Source organism: Heterodontus francisci, chromosome 18 (genome assembly GCF_036365525.1).
Source record: "Heterodontus francisci isolate sHetFra1 chromosome 18, sHetFra1.hap1, whole genome shotgun sequence".
In the NCBI taxonomy this organism is placed as follows: Eukaryota; Metazoa; Chordata; class Chondrichthyes; order Heterodontiformes; family Heterodontidae; genus Heterodontus; species Heterodontus francisci.
In genome coordinates this window covers 10,191,233-10,218,139 of record NC_090388.1, presented here as the reverse complement: position 1 = coordinate 10,218,139, position 26,907 = coordinate 10,191,233, and the positions used below count along the sequence as shown (strand labels likewise).

Below are 26,907 nucleotides of genomic sequence, written 5' to 3'. Positions count from 1 at the left end.
TGAGATGAGGAGAAATTGCTTCACCCAGAAAGTGGTGAGCCTGTGGAATTCACTACAACAGAAATCAGTTGAGGCCAAAACAGTGTATGTTTTCAAGAAGGAGTTCGATATAGCTCTTGGGTTTAAAGGGATCAAAGGACATGGGGGGAAAGCAGGAACAGGTTACTGAGTTGGATGATCAGCCATGATCATAATGAATGGCGGAGCAGGCTCGAAGGGCTGAATGGCCTACTCCTGCTCCTATTTTCTATGCTTCTATGTTTGTCCAACATCCAGCACTAGATGAGAATAAATTTCCTTCTATTAACAGAAAAGGATAGGGCGGGGGAGTGAGACAAGCTGGGCTGCTGTTGTAAAGAGCTGGCAAGAATTCAATGGGCCTAATGGCCTCCTTCTGTCCTGTATTCTAGGATTCTATAAACATTGGGAAGAGTGAAGCTATTGTCTTTGGTCCCTGCCACAACCACTGTACCCCAGATGCTGACTCCGTCCCTCTCCGTGGCAAATGTCTGAGGCTGAACCAAACTGTTAGCACCCTTGTTTCATATTTGTACCCAGATGAGCTACTGACCAATATCTGCGCCATCACTAAGACCATCCATTTCCACCTTTATAACATTGCCTGACTCTACCCTGCCTCAGTTCATCTACTGCTGACACCCTCATTCATGCCTTTGTTTCATCCTGGCTTGGCTATTTCAGTGCACTTTGGGCTAGCCTCCCACATTCTAGCCCATGTAAAGTTGAGGTCATCTGCTGCCCGTGTCCTTACTACCACCAAATACCATTTGCCCATCACACATGCTCGCTGACCTAACTGGCTGTCAGTTAAGCTATGCCTCGATTTTAAAATTCTCATCCATGCTTTCAAATTCCTCTATGGCCTTGCTCCTATCTCTGTAATCTCCTCTTGCCACACTATACCTCAAGATATCTGCACTTCTCTAATTCTGGTCTCTTGAGCACCCCAATTTTAATTGGTCTGCCATTGGTGGCTATGCCTTCAGTGCCTGGAATTCCCTCCAAAGGGATATGGGGATAGTGTGGGAAAAAGGCATTGAAGTGGATGATCAGCCATTATCATAGGCTCGATGGGCTGAATGGCCTACTCCTGCTCTTATGTTCCTAGTTTAAAAGATTTTGTAGTTATTGGGTCACAATGAAGCTGCATTTGTAATGTTAATTGTACAAAAAATGTGATTTTTTTTCCCTCCCCTCATGTTTGTTGCTGTCTAGTTTAAATGCTACATAAATGAATCTAGAAATTGCTCCAACAGACCTACTGCTCCACACCATGGTTGGGGGTGGCAAAGAGATTTTTAGGGATGTGATCTACAAGGTTTGAATTGGTAGTCCAGTGGAATATTTCCCACGTTCCCGGATGAGTCAAGCTGCAGCAGATACAAAAGAAGCTAGGATGGAGCAATTGGCTCGAATGACACCTCCTACCACTGCACTCCATATCCACACCCTTCATTACTGGCTCACTAGGGCCGTATGTAAAATGTACAGGATGACTGCAGCATCTCCCCGAGCTTACTACCACATCTTCCTCCTCAGTGACCTCCACCAGCTCAAAGTACAAGTGCACCAAAGGTCATGGGAACACTTCCAAGTCACACACTATCCTGACTTGGAAATATATCACCGCTCCTTCCTCGTCACTGGGCCAAATCCTGGAACTCCCTACCGAGCAGCACTGAGTGTAACTACACCACATGGACTGCAGCAGGTCAAGATGGCAGCTCACCACTACCAGATCAGCTTTACAGAGACTGCAAGTAGTCTGGTTCCAGACCAGCTTCACAGGGAATGCAACTGGACTGAGACCACATCAGCTTAATTGTGATTGTTGCATAAGGGGCCAAGATGACTCTAATCTCCTGACAGGAGAATGCAGACTACAGGCAACAGAATAACTGGCAGCCCCTGAGCCATGTGGATAGGGAGAGGGGTGGCTCCTGGCATTCTAGATAAGGTCTGGTGGGGAATAGTTAATGCTCTCTCTTTCTCGACTCACGATCCTGCAGTTAAACAGTTCATGCAATTGTGCCATCTCTCTCTTTCTATCTTTTTAGTTTTAGTGATACAGCACTGAAACAGGCCCTTCAGCCCACCGAGTCTGTGCCGACCATTAACCACCCATTTATACTAATCCTACACTAATCCCATATTCCTACCACATCCTCACCTGTCCCTATATTTCCCTACCACCTACCTATACTAGTGACAATTTATAATGGCCAATTTACCTATCAACCTGCAAGTCTTTTGGCTGTGGGAGGAAACCGGAGCACCCGGGGAAAACCCACGCAGACACAGGGAGAACTTGCAAACTCCACACAGGCAGTACCCAGAATTGAACCCGGGTTGCTGGAGCTGTGAGGCTGTGGTGCTAACCACTGCGCCACTGCTCTTGTCATTTTCTCTCAACTCCTGATCCTGTCATTTAACAGTTAATGTGCTCTCTTTCTCTAGACTCTGATCCTGCAGTTAAACAGTTAATGCTCTCCCACTCGACTCCTGATCCTGTCATTAAACAGTTAATGCAGTCTCTCTCTCCCTCTATTACACCAATAAGGAGCCCCAAAGTCATCAATCCAAATAACAAATGTTATAAATAGGTCCCCATTTTAGAGGTCGGAGGTGAGGCAATGGCACTCACTGATTTCAAAGAAAGATATCTACAAAGATCTAGTGATCACTGCAGATTTCTCCATTCCTGACAGCACTTTACATCTGACACCAAGTCAAGAGTGTCAGCAGTATTGTCAGCAGATAGGCAGCCAATCACATTGAAGTATTCACACACAGCAAAACAGGAAGTTAAAAGCACTTAACATCCATCGCTCTTAATTTAAATTTTCAGAGTGGAATAAATAATTATGATTATATTACAATAGAGGCTAAAATAAGATATATTTTATTTATTTTTTAAAATGTTTTTATCATCATGCAGAAATTTGACATTCCACAAATATAAAAGTAGCTTCTCAGGGCCAGTGAGGGTTGTAATTATGAAATTAGTACATCATTAAAAACCCAGTTACACCTCATTCAACAAGGTGTAACTTTTTCAAGGATTTTTACAGCAAGACTAAAGGGGTGGTTCTCGGCAATTCACTGATTACTTCTGGGACTGGACCTCAAGATCACGCCCTCTGGAGAAGCATTGAATTCCTGCCAGCAATTTAGAAAGTACTGCTTTTAACTGCACGTCAAGCACCCGTGTCTGCTACACGCTCCAGTAATGCAGATGTGCTTTGCTTTCCTGACCCTGTAGTTCAGACTCTGGTGTAGCTGTACAGTACAGGCAGTCTCTCTGACTCACCTCCAGCTCCCTCGCTCGGCCTCACTCTGTGGAATTGAAATGGATCACAAACCCCTGCGTCTGATCGCAGCAGCTGATAGTAACATGGGGATTGGTATTTGTGGAAAACTGCCCTGGGCCCTACCGTGAGTATTACCAACTGCGACAGCAGCAGACAAGTTTTCAATAGCTTTTATCTTCGCTAAGTTGAATGGACCTATTCTTGTGCCTTTAGAGTTGGCAGATATGGTGGTATGGTGGTGGAACTCGCTGCCCACAAGGGTGGTGGAAGCAAAGACTTCAAGAGGAAGTTGGATAGCTCTGTGGTGAGCCAGCGTGGACCCGATAGGCCGAATGGCCTCCTTCTCTGCTGTAAATGGCTCTATGACTCCAATTATCAGTGTGGAGAATGTTTTGCCACAGTGAGCATCTTTCTCTGGAAATTTTACAGGAATTTTGGGTCCCACCAGTCATTGGCCCACAACAGTCCAAATATAATGCACTCAATGAGCACCCCCCCAGAAAGTGAAATAGCAGTCAGGGCGAGGAAATGGACTCGCTGGTTAAAACTTGAGCTGATTCCTTGCTCTGCTTCAGAGTTGAATGATCTGCTCAGTGATGTAACATGTGGTACTAGGTAAATTGCTCCTTCAGCAAGCCAGCACAGACACAGGGTGGCGCAGTGGTTAGCACTGCAGCCTCACACACTCCAGTGACCTGGGTTTGGTTCTGGGTACTGCCTGTGTGGAGTTTGCAAGTTCTCAGTGACCCGAAACGTTAACTCTGCTTCTCTTTCCACAGATGCTGCCAGACCTGCTGAGTGATTCCAGCATTTCTTGTTTTTGTTTCTGTAATGCTACTTTCCTGCCCGAACCAGCCAGTGTCAAATCTGTGAAAATGTCGGGCATCTCCACATCGCTGTGGATTCCTGGTTCTAAATCTTCTCACAGATGAAGCTTCCCAGACTCTCCTTCACATTAACACTCATTAAATCCCATGCATTTATTAAATCTCAGTATTCTCTTCTGCAGGAATGAGCTGAATTACTTTCTTTCACGGATAACTGCTGTCTCTGCTCCAGGTATGTTTGTCATGTTGATGTAGAAAGTCACTTGCTGAGAAATTATCAAACTCCTGTTCTAGCTCGCAATTCGCTTTAAGCTGAACTCAAACACTGCCAATCCTGTTAAGCTCTATCCTGGTCACTGATCTTCTTGATTATTCCTTTGTCCAAGTGATACTTTTACCCCAAACTGGACAAACTAATTTCCCCTAGTGAAGCAAAGCAGAGTCAAGGGATGGAGTCAGTCCCCTCACAAGGGACTGTGCTTCTTACCATTGCTTCTGGGAAAAATATTTCCCAACTGGTGTCTGGCACCAGAGGTCCAAGTGAGCCTAAGGGAGGTGATGGGAATTGTTTGCTCTCTGACCCACAGCAAATCCAGCACCTCGACAAGTAGCATTTAGTATCAAGATACAAATCACCTAATGCCTGTGAACAACCACCTCACAGAACACGCCATTAGGAAAGTTCTAGAATTTTTTTTTTTTTATTTGTTCATGGGATGTGAGCATCGCTGGCAAGGCCAGTATTTATTCCCAATTCCTAGCTGCCCTCGAGAAGGTGGTGTTGAGCTACCGCCTTACATACGAATTAGGGGCAGGAGTAGGCCATTCGACCCCTCGAGCCTGCTCCGCCATTCAATAAGATCATGGCTGATCTGTTTGGGTTTCGAATTCCAAACTCCCATTTACCCCCAATAATCTTTGATTCCCTTGCCTAACAAGAATCTATCTACCTCTGCCTTAAAAATATTCAATGACCCCGCCTCCACCACCTTCTGAGCAGAGAATTCCAAAGTTGCACAACTCTCTGAGAAAAAATTTCTCCTCATCTCTGTCCTAAAAGGGTGACCCCTAATTTTAAAACAGTGGCCCCTGGTTCTGGACTCCTCGACAAGAGGAAACATCCTTTCCACATCCACCTTGTCAAGACTGTTCAGGACCTTATAAACTTCAATCAAGTCTCCCTTCACTCTTCTAAACTCCAGTGAAAACAAGCCCAGTCTGTCCAACCTTTCCTCATAAGACAACCTGCTCATTCCAGGTATCAATTTAGTAAACCTCCTCTGAACTGCCTCCAACGCATTTACATCCTTCCTTAAATAAGGAGACCAAAACTGCACACATGTGGTCTCACCAATACCCTGTATAACTGAAGCATAACATCATTACTTTTGTTTTCAATTCCTTTCGTAATAGAGGATAGCATTCCATTTGCCGCCTTTATTACTTGCTGTACCTGTGTACTAACTTTTTGTGATTCCTGCACTAGAACACCTAGATCCCTCTGCACCTCGGAATTCTGCAGGCATTCTCTGTTTAAGTTATACTCTGCTTTTTTATTCTTCCTGCCAAAGTGAACAACTTCACATTTTCCCACATTATATTCCATCTGCCAGATTTTTGTCCACTCACTCAACCTATCTATATCGGTCTGCAACCTCCTTTTGTCCTCTTCACAACATACTTTCCTACCTATTTTTAAGTCATCTGCAAATTTAGCTCCCATGCCATCGCTCCCCTCTAAGTTATTGATATGAATTATAAAAAGTTGAGGCCCCAGAACAGACCCCTATGGGACTCCACTAGTCACATCCTGCCAATCAGAAAAGGACCCATTTATGCATACTCTCTGTTTTCTGCCAGCCAGCCAATCTTCTTTTCATGTTAATATGTTAGCACCTTGAACTCCTGCAGTCCATGTGGGGTAGGTATGCCCACTGTGCTGTTAGGAAGAGAGTTCCAGGATTTTGACCCAGCGACAGTGAAGGAACAGCAATATAGTTCCAAGTCAGGATGGTGTGTGACTTGGACGGGAACTTGCAGGTGGTGATGTTCCCACGTGTCTGCTGCCTTTGTCCTTCTAGTTGGTAGAGGTCGCGGGTTTGGAAGGTGCTGTCTAAGGAGCCTTGGTGCATTGCTGCAGTGCATCTTGTAGATGGTACACGCTGCTGCCACTCTGCATAGTTGGTGGTGGGAGTGAATGTTTAAGGTGGTGGATGGGGTGCCGATCAAGCGGGCTGCTTTGTCCTGGACGGTGTTGAGCTTCTTGAGTGTTGTTGGAGCTGCACCCATCCAGGCAAGTGGAGAGTATTCCATCACACTCCTGACTTGTGCCTTGTAGATGGTGGACAAGTTTTGGGGAGTCAGGAGGTGAGTTACTCGCCACAGGATTCTGAGCCTCTGACCTGCTCTTGTAACCACAGTATTTATATGGCTGGTCAGGTTAAGTTTCTGGTCAATGGTAGCTCTCAGGATGTTGATGGTGGGGGATTCAGTGACAGTAATGCCATGGGAGGGAAGATGGTTAGATTCTCACTTGTTGGAGATGATCACTGCCTGGCACCTGTGTGGTATCAATGTTACTTGTCAGTTATCAGCCGAAGCCTGGGTATTGTCCAAGTCTTGCTGCATCACACATGAATTTGCTAAGGAGACAAGTCAGAAATTACCTATATTAATACATTTAAATTGTGTCCCAATATAATGTTGATTTAATCAGTACCTGTGCAGTGTATTCTCCATCCCAAATACAACATGAAAGCAAAATACTGCAGTTGCTGAAATCTGAAATAAAAACAGAAAACGCTGGGAATACTCAGCAGGTCTGGCAGCATCTGTGGAGAGAGAAACTGAGTTAACTTTTTGGGTCTATGACCTTTCATCAGAACTGAAAAAAGTTTTCCCAAAGTAATCGACCTGAAATATTAACTATGTTTCTCTCTGCACAGATGCTGCCTGGCCTGCTGAGTATTTCCAGTGTTTTCTGTTTTTGTTAATGTATACAACAGGTTGTTAGGTTTTAAGTTAATCAAACTAACATCTGCGCAAAATTAAAGGGGACAACTCTAATGGGGGTGCAGGAACAGAAACACCTGTGGGTATATGTGGACAAATCGTTTTAGGTGGGAGGGCAGGTTGAGAAAGTGGGTTAAAAGGCATACAGGATGCTGTGCTTTAAAATAGAGGCATAGCAGGGAAGTTATAAAATGCTGGTTTAGTCTCAACTGGAGTATTTTATCCAATTCAGGGCACCACACTTTAGGAAGGATGCGAAGGCTTTAGAGAGGGTGCAGAAAAGATTCACGAGTTTGGTTCCAGGTTGAGAGGAGATTTAATAGAGGTGTCATAATTATGAGGGACCTAGACAGAGTAGATAGAGAGAAACTGTTCCCATTGGTGGAAGGGTCGAGAACCAGAGGACATCGGTTTAAGGTGATTGGCAGAAGAAGCAATGGTGGCATGAGGAAAAACTGTTTTACGCAGCAAGTGGTTCGGATCTGGAATGCACGGCCTGAGAGTGTGGCGGAGGCAGATTCAATCGAGGCTTTCAAAAGGGAATTGGATGAGCAGCTGAAGACAGAAAATTTGCAGGGCTACGGGGAAAGGGCAGGGGGAGTGGGACTAGCTGAGTTGCTCTTGCAGAGAGCTGACATGGACATGATGGGCTGAATGGCCTCCTTCTGTGCTGTAACCATTCTATGATTCTAAATTAAGCTGTCAAATTAACTGAAAGGGATATCATAGCAGTCACTTTATACTATTTCAAATTCAGGCAAGAAAAACCTAGTGATCTGGGGTAAAAGAAGTGCCATCGATGACGGTTCAAATTTGCCGAACTGCTACAGTGTAGTTTTAAGCAGAACCCTAAGGTAAGTCGTACAAAACTCAAAATTGTTCACAATATGAAGAAACTGGACTTACAAATCAGATAACGGGCACAATCCTCATTGTCTTCACTGGGAACCTGATAACTTCAAGTTCACAGGTGTGAGCCGTGAAATCTTAGGCAGGTAGATTCTTAAAGGGTCGAATTGTTAATTGGTTTAAAGTGTTACCTTTCTGTCAGCTCTGCCCATCAACCCTGTTCTACAACAGCCCATGCATAACCTTCCTTTCCTCACCAAGCTTCTTGCAAATATTGACACCTCACAATCCCTGGCCACTGTTTTAAAACTCCGGTTGAATAGTAGCGGTCATTTTTGAGATATGTTTTGGATGGGCAAGGGGATAAATGGGTCAGATGGTCAACAGCCTTACATTAATAACCCATTTTACCGTCCCAAACTGGCCATAATTCAGAGGGAAATCCAGCAAGTCTGAGGCTTAACATGGACTCAACCAATGAGTGAAAGGCTCTGTGTGAGGGATCACCCTTAAACACAGGGTCACCTCCCATGTTCAACCAGCACTCTGACCCATAAGGCAGTGTAAAGTTATTATGGGCCCTCTGCAAGTGGACGGGCTTTCTTCCTGAGATAATTTTCCTGGTCCCATGGAGGCAAGCTTGAAAGCAGGACCAGGAGGAAAGTTGGAAAGGAGGACGTGGGTTGGTGGGCCACACGTTCCCGCCTCTGGCCAATCTTGCCAGAGGCCAGGTGATACTGGCAATGGCTCGGCAGCAGCTGTTAGCCATTCTAATTATTTAAGTGCCTTGTGGGCAGATTGAGGACGACACCAGGATCTTCCCAATGGTGGACAGGATCCCACTGAGGCCAAAGCTTGGCAGGTTTCTTGAGGCGGTTTGCCAACAGCTGGGCAGGGGTCCCGGGAGGCGTCTTGCGCTCGCTTCCCCCCACAACGGAGCTGCAGGCATTAGCAGGCCACGGATCATCCTGTGGAAAATTTTGCACACCATTTATTTTATAAAATTCAGACCTCTTCAGACGGTGACTCAAGATGGAAGTGGCCTGGACAGTGAATGCGGAGTCGGCCAATTAGGATACTGCCTCCTGGAAGATTGCACCGGCAGGTGTGTTGCCGGCAAATGCAGGATTGGGATCCAGAAATGGACCCAACCAGCAATTATTTTTAAAGGGCAGAAGATGCCACCCATTGTTTCTGATACTGAGCGCAGAGAGCCCAAGAATAGAACCACCAAAGTTGGGCAAAATCTAGAAAAGACAGCTTCCAATCTGAATCATAAAGGATGAAATGTGTTTGGAATGAATTTATTTCTTTGATCACAAATACCGTTGTCACAAATAAAACCACAAATTAACTGTTTGTTAATTGAAAAAAAAAATGCCTTTCCTGTCATTCTCAAATACACAGAACCCCGGAGACTAACTCTGGTACATTGATCAGAAAAAAAATTACTGAGTTACATCTTATGAAGGATGATTTAAAAGCAAGTAAATACTTCAAGAATTATTTAAATTTATAAGTTACAACTTCAGTTCGGAAAGTGAATGACTTCAATTTGACCTTTTTTTTTAATCAGTTCTGTGCCCGAGAATGCAAACTATCTCTGCAGGGACCTGACCAGCGCTATTGAACTCGGCTCACTCCCTCCCCTGAGTGAAGAGATTGAAACAATATGGGTTTTAGGTGGCACCAAACCCTTTGAGGTAACGATGTGAAAAAGTATTAAAGGTTCGTTAACATTTATCAGATCGGGTTGTGTCAGGGTTCTGCCATTTAGCTGTTCTCCTGTCCATTAGGGAGATGACACAGTCTCAACATGTGGGCTTGGCATTGAGAGCAGTTCTTGATGTTTTCTCCAGACAGCCATCTACCTCTACAGGAGAATCCTGGAGTGTCTGGTGATGAGCTGGTTTGTTTATTGTTCAAAAAGCCTCCTCCTGCTCTACTACACTGAATTTCTTCGGGTTTACCCATGTGAATGCAATGTCCACCAAACCGCCGCCAAAGATACGTTGGTGGAACGAGACACAGACTCGAGGAAATTCCCAGCCTGTGTGTTGACGTGCGCTGTTGCTCCAGCTGCTTGAGGTGATGAAATGCTGAATGGAGTTGGGTAGAGAACCAACTGATCAGGGACTGGGTAGGAGTAATGCTTCTAGTCAACTGTTGAACCATTTGGTCAAAGGGGCCCTTTAGAACCCTTTAGTTAACAGGAGCAGCAGGGTGGGCACGCAGAGTGGTGGGGAAGTGGTGAGGTGGGGGAATGTGAGCATATAGACATGGCTCAATAGAGAATTACTCCAGGAACCAGAGGTTACAACAGGGAGACTGGTGGGCATACCAACAGTGACTGATAGGAAAAGATTCTCTGGTCTATCCAGACTGTCCCACTCAATGGTGATGCCTTGTAACATAACAGAACAAAATAGGAGCTGGAGTAAGCCCTAATCTGCTCCCCCATTCAATTAAATCATGGCTGATCTTTCTGAACTCCACCTTCCTGCACTTTCCCCATATGCCCTGATTCCCTTAATGTCCAAAAATCTATCGACCTTAGTCTTGAACATACTCAATGACTGAGCATCCACAGCTCTCTGGGATAGAAAATTCCAAAGATTCACAACCCTTTGAGCGAAGAAATTTCTCCTCGTCACAGTCTTAAATGACCGACTCCTTATTCTGAGACTGTGACTCCCTAGTTCTAGACTCCCAAACCAGGAGAAACATCCTCTCAGCATCTACCCTGTCAAACCCCTTAAGAATTTTATATGTTTCAATGAGATCACCTCTCTAAATTTTAGTGAAATGGGCCAAGTCTACTCAATCTCTCCTCATGGGATAATCACTGCATCCCAGGAATCAGTCCAGTGAATCTTTGTTGCACTCCCTGTTAGGTACAGAGAACAAAACTGTACATAGTAGTCCAGGTATGGTCTCTCCAAGGCCCTATGTAGCAAAACTTCTTTACTCTTATACTCCAATCCCTTTGTAACAAAGGATAACATATCATTTGCTTTCCTAATTGCTTGTTGTAATTGTATCTTAATTTTCTATGGCACGTGTATAAGGACACTCAGGTTCCACTGAATGCATTAACATTTTTTTCCCCCAGAATATATTTTATTCATAAAAATCTGTAAAAAATGCATTACAAAACAGTTCAAAACAGCACCAAGTTGACATTCCAAAAAGTGCAAAGGAAATCAGTTTTCTTCAATACAGGACTGATGTCTTAGGGGGGTATTTGCTAGAGTGGTTGGGGAGGGTTTAAACTAAAATGGCAGGGGGATGGGAACCTTTGCAAGGAGTCGGGGGGGGGGGGGGGAGGGGGGGGGAATCAAAGACAAGAACAAAAGACAATAAGGGGAATAAGAAAAGTGATAGGTAGAGAAATCAAGGGCCAGAATCAAACAGGGCCACAGTGAAAAATAGTGGGAAGAGGACAAGTAATGTTAAAAAGACAAGCCTTAAGGGTTTGTGCCTTAATGCGCGGAGCATTCACAATAAAGTGGATGAATTAATCGCACAAATAGATGTAAACAGTGTGATATAGTCGGGATTACGGAGACATGGCTGCAAGGTGACCAGGGATGGGAAATGAACATCCAGGGATATTCGGTATTTAGAAAGGGACAGACAAAAAGCAAAAGGCGGTGGAGTTGCATTGCTGGTTAAAGAGGAAATTAACACAATAGTGAGGAAAGATATTAGCTCTGACGATGTGGAATCTGTATGGGTAGAGCTGAGAAACACTCAGGGACAAAATACATTAGTGGGGGTTGTATATAGATCCCCAAACTGTAGTGGTGATGTTGGGAATGGCATTAAACAGGAAATTAGAGATGCATGTGATAAAGGAACATCTGTAATTATGGGTGAATCTAACCTGCATATAGATTGGGCAAATCAAATTAGTCACAAGACTGTAGAGGAGGAATTCTTGGAGTGTATACGGGATGGTTTTCTGGACCAATACGTTGAGGAACCAGCTCGAGAACAGGCCATCCTAGACTGGGTATTGTGTAATGAGAGAGGAATAATTGACAATCTAGTGGTGCGGGACCCCTTGGGGATGAGCGACCATAATATGATAGAATTCTTCATCAAGATGGAGAGTGACATAGTTGATTCTGAGACAAGGGTCCTGAATCTTAGTAAAGGAAACTACGAAGATATGAGGTCCGGGTTGGCCATGACGGATTCGGAAACGTTACTTAAAGGGATGACGGTGGATAGGCAATGGCAAACATTCAAAGAGCGCATGGATGAACTGCAACAATTGTTTATCCCTGTCTGGTGCAAACATAAAATGGGAAAGGTAGCCAAACTATGGCTTACAAGGGAAACTAGGGATCGCATTAGATCCAAGGAAGAGGCATATAAATTTGCCAGGAAAAACAACAGACCTGAGGATTGGGAGCAGTTTAGAATTCAACAAAGGAGGACGAAGGGATTGATTAAGAAGGGGGAAATAGAGTACGAGAGTAAGCTTGCAGGGAACATAAAAACTGACTGTAAAAGTTTCTATAGGTATGTGAAGAGAAAAAGATTGGTGAAGACAACTGTAGGTCCCTTACAGTCAGAAACAGGGGAATTTATTATGGGGAATAAAGAAATGGCTGACCAACTAAATGCATACTTTGGTTCTGTCTTCACAAAGGAGGACACAAATATCATACCAGAAATGTTGGGGAACACAGGGCTTAGTGAGAGAGAGGAACTGAAAGAAATCAGTATTAGTAGAGAAATGGTGTTGGGGAAATTGATGGGATTGAAGGCCGATAAATCCCCAGGGCCTGATGGTATGCATCCCAGATTAATTAAGGAAGTAGCCCTAGAAATAGTGGATGCATTGGTGGTCATCTTCCAAATCCTATAGACTCTGGAACAGTTCCTACAGATTGGAGGGTAGCTAATGTAACCCCACTATTTAAAAAGGGAGGTAGAGAGAAAGCAGGGAATTATAGACCAGTCAGCCTGACGTCGGTAGTGGGGAAAATTCTAGAGTCCATTATCAAAGATTTCATAGCAAAACACTAAGAGAACAGTGGTAGAATCGGGCAGAGTCAGCATGGATTTACGAAAGGGAAATCATGCTGGACAAACCTATTAGAATTCTTCGAGGATGTAACTAGTAGAGTTGATGGGGCGGAGCCAATGGATGTGGTTTATTTGGACTTTCAGAAGGCTTTCAACAAAGTCCCACATAAGAGATTAGCATGTAAAATTAAAGCGCATGGGATTGGGGGTAGAGTATTGCGACGGATAGAAAATTGGTTGGCTGACAGGAAAGAAAGAGTAGGGATAAATGGGTCTTTTTCCGAATGGCAGGCAGTGACTAGTGGGGTACCACAGGGATTGGTGCTAGGACCCCAGCTACTCACAATATATATTAATGATTTAGATGAGGGAACTAAATGTAATATCTCCAAATTTGCAGATGACACAAAACTGGGTGGGAGGGTGAGTTGTGAGGAGGATGCAGAGAGGCTTCAGGGTGATTTGGACAAGTTGAGTGAGTGGGCTAATGCATGGCAGATGCAGTATAATGTGGATAAATGTGAGGTTATCCACTTTGTAGCAAAAACAGGAAGGCAGATTATTATCTGAACGGCTATAAACTGAGAGAGGGGAATATGCAGCGAGACCTGGGTGTTCTCGTACACCAGTCGCTGAAGGTAAGCATGCAGGTGCAACAGGCGGTAAAAAAGGCAAATGGTATGTTGGCCTTCATAGTGAGAGGATTCGAGTACAGGAGCAGGGGTGTCTTGCTGCAATTATACAGGGCCTTGGTGAGGCCACACCTGGAATATTGTGTGCAGTTTTGGTCTCCTTATCTGAGGAAGGATGTTCTTGCTATAGAGGGAGTGCAGCGAAGGTTTACCAGACTGATTCCTGGGATGGCGGGACTGACGTATGAGGAGAGATTGAGTCGGTTAGGATTATATTTGCTGGAGTTCAGAAGAGTGAGGGGGGGGGGGAATCTCATAGAAACCTATAAAATTCTAACAGGACTTGACAGGGTAGATGCAGGAAGGATGTTCCTGATGGTGGGGGAGTTCAGAACCAGGGGTCATAGTCCAAGGATACGGGGTAAACCTTTCAGGACTGAGATGAGGAGAAATTTCTTCACCCAGAGAGTGGTGAGCCCATGGAATTCGCTACCACAGAAAGCAGTTGAGGCCAAAACATTATTTGTTTTCAAGAAGGAGTTAGATATAGATCTTGGGTCTAAAGGGATCAAAGGGTATGTGGCGAAAGCGGGAACAGGTTACTGAGTTGGATGATCAGCCATGATCATAATGAATGGCGGAGCAGGCTCGAAGGGCTGAATGGCCAACTCCTGCTCCTATTTTCTATGTTTCTATGAGTGAGTTGCCTCACAACCCTTCCATTCCATTTTACAAGCCATGTACATTTTACAGCAAACCCATATTTGGTGTGTACAGCCAGAGATATTTCCCATGGGTCCAGCCCCTCCGTTCACTATGGCAGGAGGACCTTACACAGTGGTCTTTCCCCATTGAGCCTTTGCAGTGGCTGCCCCAAACTTTAGTGCGTCCCTCAGCATGTAGTCCTGGACCTTGGAATGTGCCAGTCTGCAACACTCGGTCATGAACAACTCTTTGCGCTGGAAGACCAGCAAGTTTTGGGCAGACCAAAGAGCATCTTTCACTGAATTGATGGTCCTCCAGCAACAGTTGATGTTTATCTGGGTGTGTGTCCCTGGGAACAGACTGTAGAGCACAGACTCCTGTGTTACAGAGCTGCTTGGGATGAACCTCGACAAAAACCACTGCATCTCTTTCCACACCTGCTTTGCAAAGACACATTCCAGAAGGAGGTGGGAAACTGTCTCTTCCCCACCACAGCCACCTCGAGGGCAGCATGTGGAGGGGGTGAGACTCCGGGAGTTCAGGAAGGATCTGACAGGGTGGGCCCTTCTCACCACCAGCCAGGCCATGTCTTGGTGCTTGTTTGAAAGTTCTGGTGATGAGGCATTCTGCCAAATGACTTTGGAAGTCTGCTCAGGGAACCATCTGACCGGATCCACCATCTCCTTTTCCCGTAGGGCCTGGAGGACATTCCATGCAGACCACTGCCTGATGGATTTGTGGTCAAAGGTGTTTTCCCGCAGAAACTTTCCCATGAAGGATAGGTGGTACAGCACGGTCCAACTGGATGGAGCATTCCACGGCAATGTGACCAGACCCATCCTTTACAACACCAGGGATAGATAGAACCTCAGCACGTAGTGACTCTTGGTGTTTGCGTATTGGGGATCTACGCACAGCTTGATAGAGCCGCACATGAAGGTGGTCATCAGGATGAGGGTGAGGTTGGGTACATTATTCCCGCCCTTATCCAGAGGTATGAACATAGTGTCCCTCCGGACCCGTGGTCATTTCCAGTGCCTCGTACGATGCCGGGTGGTCTGTCTGGTTTTATTCCTTATTGACTTCGTAGTGATTAGATACAACTGAGTGGCTTGCTAGGCCATTTCAGAGGGCACTTAAGAGTCAGTCACATTGCTGTGAGTCTGGAGTCACATGTAGGCCAGACCAGGTAAGGCCAGCAGATTTCCTTCTCTCAAGGACATTAGTGAACCAGATGGGTTTTTACAACAATTGATTTTAGCTGCTCAGCACCATTACTGAGACTAGCTCTCAATTCCAGATGCTAATTAATTGAATTTCAATTCCACCAGCTGAACCTGTGTCCCCAGGGCATTAGTACGGGCCTCTGGTTTATTAGTTCAGTGACATTACCACTATGCCACCATTCCCCTGATAATTCTCTGACCCTGATAATTCCCTGTAGTACAAACCTCCCTCACAGCCAGGAACCAGATGAGCTGCTTTGAGGTGGATGTTTTTATATTGTGGATTGTGCCAGACTAACTTTACAACATCACATGATGAGGATTACTTGCTTGTTGCTGTGTAATCAGGAACTAGTGGGTTAGATTTTGGGCAGGCAACTTTACTGACATCAGTTGAGCAATTAGCAGAATCACAGCAGTCGATGTTACTGTTGTATGAAGAGGGTACGTTTCACCAGCTCACATTTCCAGTAACTGTTCTCCAGCAGTAGGAAGTTCTGTTTAAAAATCCCCATAGTTAAGAGCCTTTAACAAGTAGTTACTGTCCTGTGAGTTTCAGTGCCAATAATCCATTTTCCGTTCTGTTCACAGGAAGCCATGAACCATCCAAATTGTGACAGGATTTATCTCACAAATATCATGGCTCAATTCAACGCTGACACTTTCTTCCCAGAATTTGACCGGGAGATATTCAAGTTGGTTGATGAGTAAGATTTGAAATCTTTCCTTTTGCTTTACCAGTTTGTAGTGCACTGCGATTACTGAGTGGAGTGTCCCAAGGATCGGTGCTGGGGGAAATGCATTCACAAATATGCAGATGAATTTAACATAGGTCAAAATCTGGAGCATGTTTAATGTATGATTCTGAATTACCTTTAGGAAGGATGTGAGGGTCCTTGAGAGGGTGCAGAGGAGATTTGTCAGAATGGTTCCAGGGATGGGGGATTTTAGTTACAGCGCTAGGTTGTTCTCCCTGGGCAAAGGAGATTGAGGGGAGATTTGATAGAGGTGTACGTTATAACCGGCTTAGATAAGTTAGACAAGGAAAAACTGTTCCCATTAGCTGATGATACAAGGACTAGGGGACACAGATTGAAAGTTTTAGGCAAGAGATGCAGAGGGAATGTGAGGAAGAACTTCTTTATACAGCAGGTGGTTATGACCTGGAACTCGCTGCCCACGAGGGTGGTGGAAGCAGAGACTATTAATAATTTCAAAAGGAAATTGGACGGGCACTTGAAGGAAATAAACTTGCTGGGCTGCAGGAATCGAGCTGGGGCAGTGTGACTGACTGGATTGCTCCTTGGAGAGCTGGCATGGGCTCAATGGGACGAATGGCCTCCTTCTATGCCGTAAATGACTCTTTGACTCTAAGCCCAATTTAATAATCAATAGTAACTTCATACAGTTTATACTGGATAGGTTGAAAGAGATTGAGAAATGACGCCAGAATCAACATTGACCAGGTTGCCATTGCAGTACAGCATTGTATAAAGCACAGAGAAATAGAGCCACATCATCTATTAGCCTAAGGATATCCTGCTGAACCTGTGCAATGTTCTGGCCAGCAGCCATTCGAATAGGTCCTCGGGAACACACCGGAAACATCCGATTCCGGGGGGTGGGGTATGGTTGGGGAGAATGAGGCTGATTACTGTGTTGAAGATTGAGAGAGGAGAAAAGAGTAGAAAATTGATTCATGTTTGAAAGGATTTAAATGAGACAGGACTCTTATGGTGAGATATGAAATGGTTAATCCTGATGCTAATGCAGGTTTAGGGGGACAGCAGGCCAAGGGAACATGGGTATACATTTAGGAAAAGGCAGGTCCATGACTAATGTTAGGAAGCACTTAGAAGCTATGTTGGGGGACGCTAATGTTGAGAATTTCCCGGCGGGTCATCTCAATTGGCTGCAATAACTTTGATAGACTGTGTAAAAGGGTTTCCGTCAATTTTCTGCCAAAGTTACAGCTGATCAGGAGAGCCTCCGAGGAAACTCCAGGCATAGGTTTCAGGGGATGACTCAGCTAGATGGGCTGAATGGCGTCCATTATCTGTATCTACCTTTGTGATTCCACAGTCAGTTCTAAGGTATGCTCCATTATATGGAAATCTCTCTTCAAAGAGGCTCTAGTTTCAGATATTCCTCTTTTCCTCCACTCTTCTTTCAGTAACACATACTTCAACCATCTTGTCTCCACGCTCTGGGATCACCTCCTTAACATCCTTCATCTCTTCGATCTTCAAAATCCTCCTTAAAACCTATCTCTTTGACAGCAGAAATGTAGGTGTGATGCAAGTTAGTATAAGAATGATTCACATTTGGGACACTGTTCTCTGTTGTTTTACAATAAGTGAGCTTGAGTGTTGTGAGTGTGTTCATACAATTATGTGGCTTGGCACATGATATCTTTTTGTTTCTACTAGGTTTCCTGGAGTTCCAAGTGAAATCCAAGAGGAAAAGGGCATCAAATACAAATTTCAAGTTTTTCAAAAGTTAGCAAATTATAAGGGGGTGTAGTGGTAATGTCACTGGACTAGTAATCCAGAACCCAGACTAATGCTTTGGGTTCCGAAGCCATCATAGCAGCTGTTTAAATTCAACTAATTAATACAAATCTGGAATTGAAAGCTAGACTCGGTAATGGTGCCATGAAACTATCATCGATTGTCATAAAAGCCCATCTTGGTTACCTAATTGTCCTTTAGGGAAGGAAATCTGCTGTCCTTACCTGGTCTGGCCTACATATGACTCCAGACTCACAGCAATGTGGTTGATTCTTAACTATCCTCTGATATAGCCTAGCAATCAAGGGCAATTAGGGATGGGCAAGTGGGACAGCCATAGTGCTGAAATTTGAGACTAACATACGGTTATCTGAAACCTTCAGAAATTTAAAGGAGCCAAAGGAAGTGTTGAGTAGGTCTTTCCTGAGAATCAGAAAGTGGATCCAGGATTTTAAATATTAGCACAGACTACCTAATCTGAAGCTGAAGCAGAGGGAGTTCCAGAGTGCTTCTATTTAATGAATGAGGTGCTGATGAGGAAGTGAAGACCTTCTCACAGACCTGCGGATGAAGAGTGAACAATGCTTTCAGTGGTTCACCCTGTATTGGTAGTAGCACTAACACATGGTCTCCAGGCTGAAATGTTCTGGCCTTAGCATGCTTATCTGCCTGCCATTTCATAGCTGCCTGGGAGGTTTTTAGGTGTTCCTGAGACCCCGCACAGGCTCTCGTGAGCCGTTCTCGGAACATGGAGATGTAGTCTAGCATGGAAAATTTGTTCCTGTGCTCTTAAAAACCTCTCTTTGCTTAGTTTTTAAGGACCTCTCAGCTCATGTCCATAGACTAAATCAAAGGGACTAAAGCCAGTGGACTCATTGGTTGAGTCCCTGGTAGCAAACAGCAGAAATCCCTGCAATTTGTCCCAGTCATGGGACTACTTGTAGCAGTATGCCCTGATCATTGTCTTGAGGGTCTGGTGGTACTGCTCCAAAGCCCCTTGTGACTGTGGGTGGTAGGCTGAGGACTTTAGCTGGGTTATGTCCAGACTATCCATGATCTTTTGAAAAACATTGAACATAAAATTCATGGCCTGATCCGACTGGATCTCAGTAGGCAGCCCATAGCGGGTGAAGAATTGGGTTCGCCCCCTCCACCACTACCTTGGCAGAGATAGTTCTTAGAGGGATAGCCTCTGGAAATCAAGTAGCCACATCCATAATGGCGAGAAGAGAGGGGTCTCCCCCTTTTGTTTTCAGCAGGTGCCCCAAACAATCCACCGACACTCTGCTGAATGGTTCCCCAAAAGCCGGTATGGGAATTATTGCAGATTGAGGCTTCCCCACAACCTGGCACGTGTGGCAAGTCTTACAGAACTCCACCACATCCTTGTGGAGGTGTGGCCAGTAAAAATGCTGTCTTATGCGGGCTTTGGTTTTTCGGATACCAACATGTCCAGCCATTGGAATTTTGTGGGCTATTCTCAATATTTCCCTACGGTACCTCGGCGGCACCACTACCTGTAAGTTTGTTCAGGCTACTTTCGGACAGTTCAGAATTTTTGGTGGTATGCCTCCAGAATCAGCTCATATGTGTTCAGGATAGCATTTTTGGTCATCTCATTGTTTGACGAACTCAATAGGGAATACACCTCATGGGCTTCTCCGGTTAATTTTCTTTGCAGTAACAGGGACCAGCCCTCTGCTGGCCACTTCAACTGTTTTGCAAGCTTTCAAATGAGATTTAAAAAAAATGCTTCCACACCCCCCTCATCGAACTTTGGTATCAATTGGGAGAACTTTAAGAGCTCTGCACTCGGTCCTGAGCTTGGAGTAGCTCCCTCACAAGCCGTGCCTTCACTGGGTACATTGGTCTTCCCCTATTCAACTCGAGCTGCCTTAACTCTCTTTCCTGCCTCTCCTTCTGGAAAGCTCTTTCTTTATCCCTTTCCTGGAATTCTCTCTCCTCCTTCCATTCCTGGAATTCTAGCTCGTCTCCGCTGTTCCAGCTGCATCTTGGCTTATGCTAACCTGTCTTTTTCAGATTCTATGCCTGTCTCCAGTTCTTCGAGTTCAATTTCAAAATGGTTGGCCACAAGTTTTAGGATTTCTAGTTTCCTAGCTTTTGAACAGATATTCATCTCTAAATGCCTAGCTATACTTATTAACTTTTCAATGGATAGGGGTATACAGTCTGTGAAGGTTGGTGACTTGGCCGGCTTCAGGCTGAATTCGGGGGCCTGCGACTTTCCTTTGGTGGTCCTGAGGCTTCCGATTTGAAGATGGATGTGGACAGCTGATTTGGTGGTTCTCCTGGAGACAGTAGTGCATCTGGTTTGCTTCAAGGATTCAGTGTCTGCAGCAGGGGCATCCCTGGGTGGTCACAGTCAGCAAACATGGTACGAAACTTGCAAGGTAGATTGTGGAGAGAGAAAGGAAGGAGGAACCACACTCGGGTCTTCTCTCATCAACATCTAGTTGCTTGTTTCTCTACTGCAAAGAAAACACCAGCTTAAGCACACAAAGGATGGACCTGTCACATGACTGTCACCCAGTGATTCAAGCATAGTGACCACCAGTGTGTACTCCCTCTTGCAACTTAATTAGCCCAGGTCTAGGAATTACCTTCTCACAGCCAGGGTCCGATTGTTCAAGTGATTAGGTTTGAATGGTTCGTCTCCACCAGTTGAATGTTCAGGTAACGGCCTTGACGCCTTGCTAATGGGAGCAGGATAGGTGGTTCAATCAGATTCCCCAGGTCATTGTCCTCGATGGGTCTGTGCAGATATGCTGTCTCCATTTCATTGCATTGGAATGTAGAAAGTACAGTGATGCACATTATGGTAGCCATCTTGAGCTGCAAGCTTCGAGTCCCCTTTAATCTGTTTTTTTTTTAAACATTTCAGTTCAGGTTGTAATGAGTTCTTTTATGTTGTCTAATGCAACATAATATTATATACAGTACAGAGCTAACTATGTAGAGAACCTGACTCTGGGTGTTACAGCTGTCGAGTGACTCTGGCTTTGAGTCACATGACTGCATCCTGGTACTTAGCTCATTAGCATATTAAGATCTTAAAGGGACATCACTCTTAAAGGAAATCATACAACATCTCCTTTCTTTTCAAAGATAAGTCTCGTTTGCTAAAAGTAACAATAATAAAATTGGAAAACATCAAAATTATTTACACATGGATGGATGATATGAAGTTTACATGTACAGAGGTTTAAGAGTCCACTTATCGTTTCGGTGGATTGACAACTCTTGCTTGGAGAATTTGCGTCTCAGCTGTTGCTGTTTTTTCTGAAGTTTCTCCCTTGCTGTATTCAGTTTCTGTTGCTCTGCCTTCAGCCTGCGAATATACCCTGTTGCTTTTCTCAAGATGACATCTTTTGAGGCCTCATAATTCCTGGAAAGTTCCGGCACCTCGTCTCTAAGATCCAGCAGACAATGCTTCAACCCATTCCTCCTCTGTTTCCTCAGGACATTGTGTATCCTTCGCCTGTCCTCATCTTCCATGTCTGAAGGCATGGAGCTCAAAAAGAAAGACTTGTTGGGGGAGGAGTACGGCCTCATGGAGATACCTGTCCATTCTGGCTCATTGTGGTGCTGGCGGTTCTCTAGAGAGCAGAAGTGAAGGTGCAGCATAGTTATGCTGTTGCTGAGTTTCCAGACTGCACCGTTTGATGCTGGTCAGAGTCTGCGAGCAGGTTCTGGTCCTTGGAGATTTCCCCTTGGCAAAGCTCTCGTGGATAGTTATGATGTTGAGGTCTTTACACACTGGTAGTCCTGCCACTGCTGGTCTGCTCGTGTCTACCAGGTAGAATGATTGTGGTTTCCATGCCGATTTGCCATAGCTATATTGCATTGTTAGTGTGTCACTGCAAGGGATGGGTGACCCGTTGTATGCAGATAACTTGGCAGCTGTCACTTGTACCATTGATTTCCAATGAGTCTGGTATAGATCTTTGAAGATTCGGACTGGTAGGATATTTGCACTAGCGCCGGTGTTAATCTTGCCCCTGGGTGTGTGTTTGCCAGCTTTCTTTGGGCACATGATGTTAATAGTGGCGAAAGCTTCCAGTTGTTTGACTTCATCAACATGATGTGTCAGGTTTACAATGTGGAACCCCTGATCGCCTTCTGGCTGAGAATTACTCTTTGTTGAGTCTTGTCTCAGGTTTGTTTCGCTGTGGACTTAGTGTATCGGTTTGCAGTCTCTGGTGCTCTCTTTGCTGCTGTTTCCCCGTTGCGGCGCCTGTCTTCTGCTTGTCTGTGTCCTGCTGTGGCTTCTGGCTGCATCTTTGGAGCCATATTTCTTGCGTAGGCAGGCCCAATGTCCTTTTGCACCACACATCTTGTACAGATCATGAAATGAGTGGGACAGACTGCACTTACCACACAGCTTTCTTGCTCTTTTCACCTGGTGCCAATACTGTTGGCTGCACCTAGTGTTTGCAGGTGCTATTGCCCAGCTACAATGGCTTTGTATTTCCTGCCATCTTCCAGCAGTGCATCAATGCTGTGACATTTCCTTTTCCCCAAGAGGTCTTTCTGAAATGCTTCAATGGGTGTTGATACAATCACTAGCTCCATTATTTGGTCTGACAGCTCAGTTTCTGAGAAGTCACATTCATTGTCCATACTACGGTATCTACTGATGAACTGGTCCACTGACTCCTGTGGCTATTGCCTCTAGAATATCAATTCCAGGCAGTGAATTCTAAAATCCACTCGTAATTGGAGCTGATCTTCTAGCACCTTCCATATCTTTGTGGGATCTTTCTGGTCCTCGTCAGATAGCCCAGAGGTGTTGATTCTGTGTAATCCCTCATTTCCAACTGTTATTAGTAGTTTTATAGCCTGTTTTTCTGGTTCTGTGATTATTTGGTCCGTGAAGAATAACTGCATTCTTTGTTTGAACTGTTGGAACTCGGATAGGATATCCATAGCTTTCCAGTTCATGCTGGGAAATTTGGTATTCATTTTTCAGCTGTTCTTTTGCTTTAAAACTTGTCTTATGACTCTGCACTGTTTCCCTTTTAAGAAACTCTCTGTTATTAAGACTAGCTGCTTTGATTGACAGGAGCAGGTGTTTGCTAGTAGTGTGTGTTTATCTTGCTTCCAGCACTTAAGCCTGTTCTGTTTACACGGCTGTTGCATAGGCAGTTCAGTGGGTTATTTTTTGCCAGAGTTTGTGTTGTTCATGCTTGAGTGGTTTTATGCGGTTTTTACTGTGGCTTCCTAAAGGGAAGCTCTTATTCATGCTTGAGTAGTTTAATGGGTTTTTAAACTTTGGCTGGTGAATGGAGGTTCTGCAGTGATCTGGGTTTTCCTGCATTTTTTCTAACGGACGGCTCCTGTAATGGCATCGACCTCGATCAGCTCAGGAAAGGAGTCGGGTCTTCCCCTTTTTTCTACACAGAGCCTTTGGGGGAAAAAAACGATCTTTTGAAGGACTTCAGACCTTTTTATTTTAAAGCAGTATCCCTCAGCCATCAGCACAATGACTCACCTGATTTACTTGCAGCCTGTCATTTCTGTGCTCTGTCTTCTACAGCTTGAGGTAAGTTTTTTTTCACTGGTTGAGCCAGTATTTTTCTTGAACTTTCTCTCTACTGGCTGTAGGAAAGGTTGTTTTCAGAGCTGTTTTAACCATGGTCCTCAACCACAGACTTTGTCTTCTCGCCACAGCTGCCACCATATAATGAGTTCTTTTATGTTGTCTGATACAACATAAATGAGATGCATGGAGTCAAGTTGGTAGAAGATCTCAAACAGGTTTATTATAGCTAAATATTATATACAGTACAGAGCTAACTATTTACAGAACTTTACTCTGGGTGTTATAGTTGCAGAGTTACTCTAGCTTTGCGTCACATGACTGCAACATGGTACATAGCTCATTGGCATACTAAGATCTTAAAGGGGCATCACTCTTAAAGGAAATCATGCAACACAGGTTTCCAGCCAGTGGATTAAAAATCATCATTCGTCATAAAGCACGTTTTTGTGACACATCTATCAGGTCACCCCCTCAGCAATCTCTTTTCTAGAGAAAAGAACACAAAACTGTTCAATCATTCCTGATAGGTACAACCTCTCAGTTCTGGTACAATTCTAGTGATTCTTTCGGATCTGAGTTCTTGGCTTGAGCCCTCCCTAGAAATGTTGTTTTAATTACTGATATTATCCCCTGACATCTTACATAGAACTGTTCGTGAGCATTCTGGAGATCAGTGAGCAGTTTGGTTGCACTGCTCCACTTTCCCACCACCCCCCTGCCTTCAACTGGTGCCCACAATATCCCCCATGGTGGGGTGAGCACCCACCAGCTCACTTGTTCTTTCAGAGAAGTAACTTTTGATACCTTTGACCGATCAGTCCACGCTTTAACATTTCTTTGATGTTTCATGTTTTAAAAGATAATAAGAGGAGCCAAAAGATTAACTTTTATTTACTTCGGGGGCGGCCAGTGGGTGTGTATTTGTGTTAGAGTATCACCAAACCCTCCCATAAACAGGTCCTTTGTCCCTCCAATTAGGAATATACTCTTACTGCCCAATATCTAGCCTGGGATTGTGACACTCGAAGCCCTTGTCATCTAACCATGTACATTTCTCCAATCTTCTGACAAGGGTCTGATGAGCTCCCCAGTGAGAAATCATACATTAGGAGACTGTTACTTTTGCATATATGCAAAAATGCAGTTTTCAATGAACTCTAATCTATTTTATAATACTTCTGTGACAGAAAATTAGAAAGCAGGTCACTCCAACCCAAAATTCACTTACAGACTAGCAATTCCCTGGAATTAGTCAGTCCTAACCTGACGAATAGAGTTTCTCCTCTGCAGTCTTCAGCACCCCAAACCTCTGACAGGAAACCGAGGCCTTGATCCCTAACCCTACCACAGCTCTGTGTCGGGATTAGTTAGATAAGCTGCCAATCAATGATGTCACTACCCCCACCCCAGCCCTGGGTGTGGTTTCCATGCCCAGCTAAATTACCTGCTAAGCTAAACCATCTCCCACTGGTCTCAAATGCATTGAGGGAATTTCAACATTTACAGAATCTTACAATGATACAGAAGGAAGCCCTTTGGTCCATGGTGCCCATACTGGCTCTTTGGTAGAGCTATCCAACTTCCCTGCTCATTCCCCAAAGCCCTGAAAATCTTTCCCTTTCAAGTATTTATCCAGTTCTCCTTTGAATGTTACTATTGAAACTCCTTCCACCGTCCTTTCAGGCAGCGCATTCCAGATCGTAGCAACTCGCTGCTTAAAACATTGTTTCCTTGTGTTACTTTTAATTCTTTTGCCAATCACCTTATATCTGTGTCCTCTGGTCACTAACCCTTCTGCCACTAGAAACAGTTTCTCTTTATTTACTCTAATAAAACTATTCACAAATTTGAACACCTCTACCAAATCTCCTCCTAAACCTCTCTGCTCTAAGAACTACCCCAGTTTCTTTAGTCTCATCACATAACTGAAGTACCTCATCCCTGGTAGGGCTGACTGAGGGGAAGATGGTGGTGTAGTGGTATTGTCATTGACCTAGTAATACAGAGACTGGGGACATGGGTTCAAATCCCACCATGGCAGCTGGTGGAAATTCAATTAATTAAAATTTTGGAATGAAAAGCTATTAATAGTACCTCCTCTTCTTCCTTTGGCCTCTTTGTCTCAAGAGACAATGGGTTCTGGAATGAAAAGCTAGTAACAGTGCCATGAATTACCAATTGGTGTTAAAAACCCACCTGGTTCACTAATGCCCTTTAGGGAAGGAAATCTGCCGTCCTTACCTGGTCTGGCCTACATGTGACTCCAGACCTACAGCAATGTGGTTGACTCTTAACTGCCGTCTAAAATGGCCGAGCAAGACACTTAGTTGTCAAAGGCAATTATGGATGGGCAACAAATGCTGGACTTGCCAGTAGCATCCACATCCCATGAAAAAATTCTAGTAATTCTCCTTTGCACTCTCTCCAAGGTCTTGATATCCTTCCTAAAGTGTGGTGCCTGGAACTAAACACAATACTCCAGCTGAGACCTAACCAGTGCTTTTATAAAGGGTTAGCACAGGGGATCACCAACCTGTTTTTCCCTGAAGGACCTTGTTTTTTTTTAAAAATTGCCTAAAATAAAAACTATTTGGAACTGCAAGATGAAAATTTGGCATTTCTGAACCAAATACATGACAAATACATAATTTGTATATATAATAAATAAAATCTTCTTTGGCCTCCTTATCTCGAGAGACAATGGATAAGCGCCTGGAGGTGGTCAGTGGTCATGTATTGAATTTATGTATCAATTTATGAATCAATAGAAAAAATGGGAATTAAAATAGAACTAACAATTATATTTTTTGATTTTATGTTTTTGTTTTTTTTGTGATCTGCATGTTCAGGTTTTATACATGAATTATGTATAAGTATGTTCGGGAGAAAAATATAAAAATGGTGAACCATATTAATTTAATGGAAAAGCAGCATGTTTCCACTCTGAATAAAAATGTAATAAGAAATTTACATGTAAAACTGAGAATGCTTTTTGTCTTTGTGTTTTTATAACTTATCTAGTGGTAACTGGAAATTCTTTTACGATAATTTTGTCAGTAAAGTCATCTTTAAAACAAACTTTAACTTAAGATGCATAGAACTAAGACAATTTTTTCGGCTATTGATTCTCATGATAAAAAATATTTTCTAACAGCACATTCAGAATACATTATCGTCTCAGCTATATTAAAAACAATAATGATTGCAACCA

At 44.1% G+C, this 26,907-nt stretch overlaps 1 protein-coding gene across 2 annotated transcripts in view; it reads left to right on the top strand.

The window, feature by feature from the left end:
* Nucleotides 1–2,984: 2,984 nt before the first annotated feature.
* The window catches only part of zgc:153031, a 49,811-nt gene continuing 25,888 nt past the window's right edge, over nt 2,985–26,907 (top strand). The window contains exons 1-6 of one of the 2 annotated variants that reach the window (XM_068050217.1): nt 2,985–3,456; nt 4,342–4,391; nt 7,929–8,025; nt 9,597–9,723; nt 16,215–16,330; nt 18,053–26,659. In XM_068050217.1, coding sequence (XP_067906318.1) covers nt 3,371–3,456; nt 4,342–4,391; nt 7,929–8,025; nt 9,597–9,723; nt 16,215–16,330; nt 18,053–18,146 — 570 coding nt within the window. In that variant the 5' untranslated portion in view covers nt 2,985–3,370 and the 3' untranslated portion in view covers nt 18,147–26,659. Of the gene's footprint in view, nt 3,457–4,341; nt 4,392–7,928; nt 8,026–9,596; nt 9,724–16,214; nt 16,331–18,052; nt 26,660–26,907 lie in introns of those variants that run through there. The other variant, XM_068050218.1, reaches the window with a different exon arrangement.